We start from the raw sequence: 10876 nt of genomic DNA, 5'->3' as shown, positions 1-10876 counted from the left end.
TGGTGTGTCCAGGGGTCCGTGTTTGCCCAACTATCTATTTTGTATTGCTTGTAGGAGTTATGAGATTGATCACTGTTCGTTACCTTCACCTTGCATGCAATGGGATGTGATCTTGTTACCTAGACCTGGAAGTTTGACCTACTTTCAATCTTAAAAACTTACCTACTTAATATCTCCTGAACTTTCATATCGTGTATATATATTTCTTATGACAAGACTTTTTCATTTGATATCGTAATCTTTCACCCTGTGACCTTGAACTCCGAGTTTGACCCATTTTAAAGAAAACATGACCTTCTATATATTTTCAGACCTATTTTAGATGTGGTTTTCATATTTTGTATAAAAATTCTTTATGGCAAAATCTTGTACTCAATGTATTTGATCTTTTGACCTACTTGTTACAATAATCCCTGACCTATTAAATATCTCCTGAACTATATAAGGTAGGACTTTCATATTTTATACATAGGTTACCTATGGCAAGACCTTGTGATCATTACCTGGAAGTCCGACCTACTTTTAATATAAATCTTACCTATTTAATATATCCTGACCTATTTAATACATCCTGAACCATGATCAATAACCTTGGACCTATCCAGAATAGCAAGATCATGTTGGTCATATTGGTATTTAGGCATCTCTGTGCGATGTGAATTCATTTTCAGTTTTGTTTTGATCCTTTGGGGCTAGGTTGGGGCCAAAATATAGGGTCAAACTTTTTCACGGGAATAACTATTGATAAAAATTCTTTTAAAAATCACAACAGCTGAACAATGGCAGATCATAGGTGACTCATGAGAGCGATGTGGTCCATGGACCTCTTGTTATTTTTCTAAGATGAATTCCATCAAAAAAGGAATTAAGTGGGTTAATAAGTTTGAATAGTAGCTTAAAGTATGTGAAGATGCTAAGATTTGTAAGAGAGAGATCGAGATCCAGAGATCACTGTAAATTTTGTAGAATACAATGTTCAAAATCTGATTCATGAAATGTGTAGATAAGATTTTCATTGTAGGTAATTGTGTTGAGGGAATGTTTTGGAATGGTAACCAGTGTTTGGCGTGTCCTGTTGGATTTTACAAGAACGCGTCCAGTGAGTCCCCCCACATTCCCTATTATTTTAGATGGAATTGTACGACATGTCCCGCTGGAACCACGACATTCAGCACAGGCAGCACGCATTGCATAGGTAAAGATTAGGTAGTAATTTGAAAGCGCCAGATGGCATGGTTGAACTCCAATGATGCACGTATAATAATGACATAATATGAACATCTCCATATTATATTTCGACAAAACCCTTACAATCGGAAAACAATAGTGCAAGAGTGAAGACAGGGGATAAATGTATACAATTTTCAACAGAAAAGGAAATTATTCACGATTTTGTATTTTAAAATGTTTTGTAAGGGAGTCTTGAGAAGACATCTGAAACTTTCAACGCTCATGACATACCCTTTTAAAATTTAATCAATATCGAAAATAAATTCAAATCTCTGAATTGCAAAGATGATTAACGCTTGCAAACACGATGTTTTTGAATAGTTATTTTCCAAGTGCTACACAACATATTTATATCCCACAAAGAAACCATGTCATGACTACGCTTAAAAAGATCCATGAATGATGATGTATTATTCAAGTATGTGCAATACATATTTTCCTCAATATTTTAAATTTCTACATACAGACCACTGCAAAACTGGTTATCATTTGGATAATGGAACTTGCATTCCCTGTGATATTGGCTTCTATAAGAATACGTCAAGTGAAGATGAATCACTCGAAGAGACACTGAGATGGAACTGTAGGCAGTGCCCTCAGGGACAGACAACTAACTCCTCAGGAGCAGAATTCTGCATCCGTATTTCTATATTTTCTTATTGTTTTAACACTACAACCGATTTCAATCCAAGAATTGTAATTTGAGATAGAATCGTTAAAGCAATAATTAATGTTGCACACAGGTTTCACTAATTTTACAGAACATTGTCCAGTTGGTGAAGAATTCAATGTAACAACTAGAAGATGCGTACCGTGTGCGCTTGGGTTTTACAAACCCCTTAGTGGTAGTCACGTGGGTTGTGACCAATGTCCTGTAAACCACACAACCAGACATGTGGGAGCTGTTAATCGTCACGACTGCAAGCTCGGTAAATACTAGAGTACTGTAGTTGACTAATAGTTGAAATACTGAAAAGATTGATTGATTGATTATGGTTTTACGCCATTTTACGGCGGTATTGAAAAGAGAGATGGGTAAGTTGTAGTTCATATCATTATGAGCATGTACTATGTATTTGTAGCTGACTGTAAATGTCCATGTAACAGAGTTCACGTGATAAAAAACTACACTAGTGAGGAATTGGCGACAGTCATCGATGACATGAAAAAAGAGTTGACTGTTAAAAAGGAATCTCTTTCGGCCAGCATCCGGAAAAAGATCAGCGTGATGGACAACCGCCCTTCCGCTAAATCGTTAGGGTCGTTTGGGATCGCCATTTTCGTGTTTGTTTTTGCTCTTTTGATCGCATTTGATTTTTTTACTCTTAAAGAGCATATGCTTATGTTTTTCAGGAATCTGAAAAATATTTTTTGAGATTGATTGTATTATGGGCAAGCGTTTTAAATTTCGTAAAGGGAAGAACATACTGAAGCAGGTTTAGTTTCATTTGTGTTAATATGAATTTAGTATGATTTTGTTAAAACTATAAAATCAGATCATGCTAATATATACAAATTGATGTACCTGCATATAAAACAACCCGTTTCGTTGAATAATTGTGTGACTTTATGCTGTTTGAAATCTCCATTAAAGAATAAAGTGAAATGGTTATATGCTAAAGTCCCCCAAAATATTTATAAAAATAGATTTTCTTCTTTCTTGTTAAATTTTACTTGATTCAACTCCTCAACATTTGTACTTTTATGATTTAAAGATACACGGCGCATAAATTCGCCATAACTTAGTTTAAGCTTGGGACTTCCTCGTTAGCTGAAATTCCCATAGGAATTTGGCCCCACCCATACTTTTATGGATCTGGAAATATATGGGCGATGGTAGGTACACTTAAATAATTTAGGCTATGTTTGTATATTATCAAAAACTTTATTTCGTAGGCGGTAATTGCATTCCATCTCGACGATATTTAAAGAGGAAGATTTGCAAAAATTGTACTAGAACCGTTCCATTATGGAAACCTGTTTAAACTTCATGATATACCTGGAATACCTCGCTCTATAAAACAAATCCACTATATCACGTGGTTAGGATGCATCACACCTTCTACGCCATGTACTTTAAACAGTGTGTTCGATATATGGTACCTGTAACTTATTTACCAGTACACTAAATTGTTATATACCCATAGTTATCATTATCAGAAACAAGTTTAGCGTTTCTGAATCTAATTTTCTAAACAAATAATTCTATATTTCCAGGTGGTTGGTTGTTATTATTTTTTTACATTACAATGTATATGCAGAATGGAATGGACTAGAATGGTTTTACTTTATATATATCACAATTTTACACATTACATCTAGATCTTTTGGTTCATTAATATAATGACTTATACATATATTTTACAGCAAGTTGTTTTAAAATAATCAAAATCAATGTATTTTCATGAATAATTATATGATCCCAGACGGCAAATTCTATCCTGAAATAAAGAAACTAAACCTGCCCGAAGTCTCAATCTCAAGCCCGGGAATAGGAGAGGGGGGTGGCTTTATCTTTTGTGAGCACTTTTGACAAATATTTAGTACATGTACATATCATAATATGATATAGGATTTGATCTAAACGTATGTAGACGGTTAACAGTTCTACATATCATTTCCGTATTTAGTTGAAATAATTATTTGAATAGCAATAAGATTTGAATACCGATTTCTAATTATATTTCTAAGCGGCGGTTTCTAAATCCGAATGTTTTTGATGATTTAAAATTTTAAAGGTGTTTAGATATTAGCAGTATCACAACGAATAAATATCATGCATTAAAAAAAAAATTCGATCACGTATGCGGCATATGTATTCAGTGAAAATCATGCATAGCTTCTATTTAATAAAAAAAAAAATATTATGATTCCAGCACAATTTACAATGATGAATACTGTCACGTGATTTGTAAATGAATTAAGATTTTTTTTATCCGCCATCGATCTTTTGATCTTGGGGATCCGCGTTAGAATAGGTACTCAGTACCCCTTGCTTGTCGTAAGAGGCGACTAAATGGGGCGGTCCTTCGGATGAGACCGCAAAAACCGAGGTCCCGTGTCACAGCAGGTGTGCTCAAAGGCCGTAAGCGCCGAGCATAGGCCTAAATTTTGCAGCCCTTCACCGGCAATAGTGAGGTCTCCATATGACTGAAATATTCTCGAGAGGGACGTTAAACAATATACCGTCAATCAATCAATCTTTTGATCTCGCCCCTACGACCCGCCCACTTTGTTTATCATTATTCATGAAGGAGTACTTTGACGAAACTGATTTTTATAGGGTTTAAAATTCAGTTGATATTTCGACATTCCTCATGACAAAGGGAAGTATTAAACCTATTCAGAAATCATCGTCTGTGGCATCTAAAATTTTAACTTCTGTACAGTAAAATTGCTGTTATTGACCACGGAAAAGGGGGCCGACTCCAATAGCTATTTTACCTCATCCTTTGACTGCACATGCTTTAAATTGTTTTCTGAATCCCCAAAGCTAACAGTTGTTGAAAAATAAAAGTTCCGGTTTTTTTCTCTTTCTCTCTGATACATTAAGATCCCTAACTTAGTTACGGTATTAAAAAAAAGATGGCGGCGTCTGAAAATAGTAAGTTGTTTTATCCTCCATTTCGTTAGATTTACACAATTGTTCAAAAGTTTGACCAGTCTTTAAGTTCTCATGTAATATTCATGAATTAAGTGAGGAATTTCCTGTTTTACAGAGTGTTAGTGTGGGCATTGAAGATGTGCATTCGACAAGGATTGCGATTTTGTTCTTCAATTTTTGAGAATTTTTTTTAACTTGGTCAATTTTGAAAACATATTACTTGATTTGTCAGTCTAACCCCTCCCACATTTTTGAAGTGAGTGTATACTTATTTTACACAGTGTTTATATGGGTATCAAAGATGGAATGCTGGACAACTCGCCCCCAAGACAACTCGCCCTCAAGACAACTCGCCCTCTCAACGGGACAACTCGCCCTCTCTCAGGACAAGTCGCCCCTTCTCCTGAGACAACTCGCCCCCAATATTATATATAAATATATATTATCATATTTTATTTTGATTTTGTGTGTGTGTGGTGTTTTTGTTGTTGTTGTATTTTTTTTTTAACACAGATACGTCTTTTTATTTCATACTTTAACACGAATGGTAAATTCTAATAGAATTACACACAGATTTGATTATTGCATTCAGAAAAAAGTTATATTTTTCATAAATCAATTGGCAAGGAAAATTATATTTACTGATCTTCAGGTAATTGATGAAATGTCTCCAATACTGAGAAAATTTTGGGGTTTTTAGGGGTGTGTGAGTGTTTTTTTTTTTTTTTTAATCGATATAGTATACATAAGTGTAAAGGTGAAACATGAATATTCTGATACATGTAATCATCTTTTAATGCGTTTCTCAAACTAATTCCCGTTGAAAAATAATAAAATTCCCATTTTAGAAATTTTATAACGGTGTTGCTTTACTGATTCTTTTTACGCGGGGTGATTCTTTTTACGCGGCGATTTCAAAGTGTAAAGAACTCTGATGATGAGTACCTCATAGCGTTTGAAGTAAATTTATAACAGCTTGGGTGAAATCAAACAATTAGATTTAACAACAGACGCAGATTATTGATAAGTATACTACGTCAGCTGTAGACCAAGCTAATACTCTCCCTATACCAAACGCTAACTTGTTTCCGCTGAAATTATATATTTTACATGTACATAAAAGTGATGATGAATTTACTGAACCCAAACACTGGATTTTCACTAAAATCTTTCGTCTTGCATAAAAAGACACGAAGTTCGGTGTTTATGTGAACACGTCTTATTGTCTGTGATGTATATACTATCTACAAGAAATTCATTGATTTTTGCTAAAACACCTCTTGGACTTAGACCAAATATAATAATTGTAAACATGTATGATATGTATGATATGAAGGAGCGAGATATCTCAAGAGAGGGGGCGAGTTGTCCCGAAGAGGGGGCGAGTTGTCTTAGGGGCGAGTTGTCCCAATGAGGGGGCGAGTTGTCTTGGGGGCGAGTTGTCCTGATACCTCAAAGATGTGCATGTGGCATGCATTTTGTTTTCATCACTTTTTGAGAAAGTTATAGGTTGCTGAACTTTCCAGGAAATATTTACAAAGTGAATGCATGATTTTTTCCCCCCTCTCACTCTTTTCAAGCTAAGACCTTTGTAAACAACTTGGAGATGTGCGTATTGCAAGATTTTTATTCTCTAAACTTCGACGATGTTTGCAAAAATTAGATTATTGAACTTAGTCAATTTTGGGAAAATATTTTCCACATACAACTCTTGGTTTGTCTATTCACCCCCGTAACAGTTTTTCTACTAGGACCTTGTATTCATACTCCTAGGCACCTGATCCCATCTATGGTATATCCAGGGGTCCGTGTTTTTTCAACTCTCTATTTTGTATTCATAATGGACTTTTGCGAGAAGGGCTAACTTTTACAATTTACGGCTGACTTTGACACAAGCTTAATATACGAAAACCTTTTTGTGACATATTTGTACATACATGAATAAGCGATGAACCGAGGCAATCTACAGAAATGTTAGTTGTCCAAAGAGTATCGAGTTGTTCCGGTTCCTTTCCATACTCGTACTATTTCTCACAGGCATTTGAGAAGCAGTAGATATTTGACGGTTGATTATAGCCGATAAATGGACTTTATTTCCAGTTCACCATGACGATGCGAGAGGTAGGACCTTGACATAGTTGCCTCTAAACGGTAGGGGTCTAATTATCATATTAAATTGAACTTTTCGCCGAAATTTTCGAGCGATGCAGCTGGTAAAACAGAAAACCAAGATGGCGGCGTGATATACCTTGTGAATATTAATTATGTTTACAGGAAGACAATTTTTTAAATCATAGATATTTAATTAAAACGTCGAGTGTCTGTGCTATTTCTGTTACAGTAAAGTCTGTGACCTAATATCCCCATATATTCCTCCTGCAGCCCCGCTCCCATGGGGATCCGGGTTAAAATAGGTCCTCAGTACCCCTTGCTTGTCGTAGAAGGCGATTAAATAGGGCGGTCCTTTGGATGAGACTGCAAAAACCGAGGCCTCATGTCGCAGCAGGTGTGGCACGAGAAATATCCGTCCCTGCTCAAAGGCCATAAGCGCCGAGCATAGGTCTAAATTTCGCAGGCCTTCACCGGCAATGGTGACGTTTTCTCTCGAGGGACGTTAAACAATATTCAATCAATCAATCAATCCTGCACCCCCAGAGCCTTAAGGATGGAACAGAAATTGATCAATGTTAAAGCATCTTCCCTACAACCTCACATCTGTAATAAAGATCTAGGCCTCTACCGAAATTGTAAATTGAAAATGATCTCCGGGGTAAACGTACTGACTCCAGGACGGGGCCAAACTTGGTATATATAATGTTTATGTGTAAACCATTTTGAATGTCTTTTAAAATGTTATTTTAAGGATTGTCTCCCTCGTGCATAGCTCTTATCCTTGGACGAATTTGGCTCCACTTTTTTGGCACGCTGTTTTTGGCTATATTTATCTCTAAAACTTCATAGTTATTTCGGATTTCAAACATTTCGGTTGAGCATCACTGAAGAGACATTATTTGTCGAAATGCGCATCTGATGCATCAAAATTGGTATCGTATAAGTTTTACATTGATAGCATATATCTTCTTTAATGCTATGCCATGGGCCTCTTGCTAGTTAAATATTTTAGATGAAATAATTCCAGATCCATCTCCGCTAAGTTCTGTTTTTATATGTCAGTATTGAAAAAATGCATCGGGGACAGGGGCCAGACTGATGACTTTCATAACGTACTAGGATTACTTTTCAATATTTACGTCCATGCAATATTCGTGTTTATTATAAATGAAGACCGAATACGTACTTCATATTGGATAGAATGAATAGATATAAAAATCAATCTGATTGTTTGGCACCACTTCGGCAAAGGCATCCGCCGCTCACGACGACAACCGCCGTCGCCCCGGGACGAAACCCCGTCCGTACATGGACACAAAGTCCCAGATATACTCTATCAGAAGCAGGCCTCCCACCAAACATCAGCCACTACCCTGCCACGATTTTGTAATGTGCAGCGGTTTGAACACGCTCTCCTTTGCTTTTGCGTGATCAAGAGAAATCACCAAAAAAAAAAAAAGCTAGCTCAAGATCGAGGCAGTAGAAGTTCCCTGTATAAATGCCAACAAGTCGATATTACATATATTTAACGATATCGTGCTTCCATACCATACGCAGTTTTAAATGTCCAAATCAGCTGTTGATTGTGAAAGTCAGTCCTTCTCGCAAAAATCCAATAGGAGGTGTGAGATTGATCAATGATAGTTCACCTTTCCTTCCATATGATGCATTAGAAAGTATGTCAAAGCTTAGGATATGACTTAATGACAGGTTGTATTTGTAAATTACATCGTTATAATGACTGTAGAAATTGTGAAATGCTTACTTCAATGAGACTGTTGGAATCCATGTAACATCGACTTAATATGTCTCATGAAATATATTGTTTTTGTGCTTTCTGTCCGTCTGTCTGACTGTCACAAAATCCTCCTATATTTTGTATGAAGTCTGTCTCAATTTAAATACTGATCAAACACAGATTAAGCTCTTGCGTATCAAATCAGTTGAGAGACATAAATACCACATGCAGGTGAATATTGCTACATAAATATGGGAAGTTGACGATGGAGAAGCTTAAATCATCCGGTTAGTCATACAGATGAGTTGTGTGTGTGTGTGTAAATAAATTATTTTAAATCCCAATTTAAATAAGTTTATAAATATCATAGAAATTATGAAGTATTGCATTAATTACTTTCCAAAGCTAACTTAAACCCGTAATAAATATTCATACCTAGTATGGGTTTCCATAGATTGTTCTTAATTGTTTATGGTTGATTGAAAGTTCAGGTCAGGTGGTTCTCCTGGAGTTTTTACTAGTCACTTCATTAAGTTGAATAGAACACTTTTGACAGTTAGGCTGAATGGTTGCATTGATATTGACTGTGGTGTTTCTTTCTTACATGGGACTTTAATCATTGCAGCACAGATCAGTTTATTTTAATCACAATGTTGTTAATGTATGAATAATATGCGATTATCATTTTTGCATAGTACGCTTTAAGTATTTCTTGTATAAAGTTATCTGATGTGTTGATTGGTTAAGTACTGGTCTGGTACCACATATTGGGTAAGGATATATTATTAGGAGTTATAATACATGTGTGTATAGTCTACATGCGTAATGTCATCATTAATATTACTGATTCTAATCAAATCATGATGTATATATAGTAAAAGTAATTTATTTTTCACCATTTTTACAACACTAAGATAATTTCTGTGATACATATGTAGATGCAATTATCTGTCTTTGTTTCATATTACTATGCTTTGTTTTTATTGTGTATTGTGTGTTTCAGACTTAGTTACTGTGTTTCTTCATTGTTACCAGACACCCGGTAAACCGGTAGTTTGCCTTTATCATCTATGTTGAATAAAATTTATAATGAAGCAGGTGTGAAAGACTCTGTTATGTCTCTCATTTCGAGATCACTATGTATAATATATCCGGTAATTTTTAATTTAGAAATATGAGGCAGATTTTTTTTTCGCACTAAAGTAGCGACTTCACGAGCTTTAGATGAAGTGTCCTGTATGCCGGTCAGGGCTGGTTCATCATGGCAATAAAGCCTACCGTGATATCGGACTTTCGAGTTTTGAGGTCATACCCGAAAGACCTGTGACTTTCACTATTAATGTCGGGCATAGTCTCTACTAGATGGAATAATGTAGCCCTTTCCGATTTCTTTCATTCTGATGTTTTCGGGAGAGGGCTACCATTCCAAAGGATCTTTGTAATGGTGCAAAATCCTATAATAAGCTCCGTGTATTCGTCTCTAATGATGTTTACACTAAAAAGAATTCCAACTTTGTGCTTGGGCATGTCTAATAAAGGTGTTTTTTTTTAAATTAAATATCATGTACAGCGTGCAAAATTCTTCAGCTGTTCCGCCATGCTTGTTATGATCTTATCGCGAGATCTCCTAAGTGAATCTACTGAAAACCCAAAACACTGACATGGACTCGAGCCATTCCGACAAAGAAATGAAAATCCTATGGCGGTAGATCAAATTTGACGCTCTGCTGTTAGTTTGTTTTAAACTTGATATTAAATTTAAACCTTTCCAATACCGACGAAATGTCATCCGTACTCATACAATGATGTAAACACTACGTTATATGGGCATATGCAAATAAATTGACAACCGGAAGTTCAGTTTCAGTACATCAAATTAAGGCAGGTCATGCTCCATTATAAATACACGTAAACTGCATAATTTTTAAAAATATGTCCTACACAGAGAGAGGGAGCTACCAACTCTTTAAAAACTATTTTGGTTGTTTACCTGAGAACATTTTGTATCATGACAAACATGTGCTTCCGTATGACGTCATTGCATGACAGTTATAAATAGATCACAAATGTACCTTAATAGAAAATGGAAAGTAGCACACTACCCCAGGATTTAAATATTGGTCTAACTGGCGATAATGACGGTAAAACACCCATAATATATCAGAATTACTGATAGAATCCTACCACTTTCA

The 10876-nt window shown here is 35.7% G+C and overlaps 1 protein-coding gene across 1 annotated transcript in view; it reads left to right on the top strand.

Moving 5' to 3' along the window:
* Nucleotides 1-9783, top strand: part of LOC125669109 (uncharacterized) — a 29936-nt gene extending 20153 nt beyond the window's left edge. The window contains exons 7-10 of the mRNA XM_056163501.1: nt 1022-1195; nt 1697-1870; nt 1992-2159; nt 2313-9783. Of these exons, the coding sequence (XP_056019476.1) occupies nt 1022-1195; nt 1697-1870; nt 1992-2159; nt 2313-2605 (809 nt within the window). The 3' untranslated portion in view covers nt 2606-9783. The remainder of the gene's footprint in view (nt 1-1021; nt 1196-1696; nt 1871-1991; nt 2160-2312) is intronic.
* The last annotated feature ends 1093 nt before the right edge of the window (nt 9784-10876 follow it).

Source organism: Ostrea edulis, chromosome 4 (assembly GCF_947568905.1).
Source record: "Ostrea edulis chromosome 4, xbOstEdul1.1, whole genome shotgun sequence".
Lineage (NCBI taxonomy): Eukaryota > Metazoa > Mollusca > Bivalvia > Ostreida > Ostreidae > Ostrea > Ostrea edulis.
This window is presented reverse-complemented; position numbering and strand designations above follow the sequence as displayed.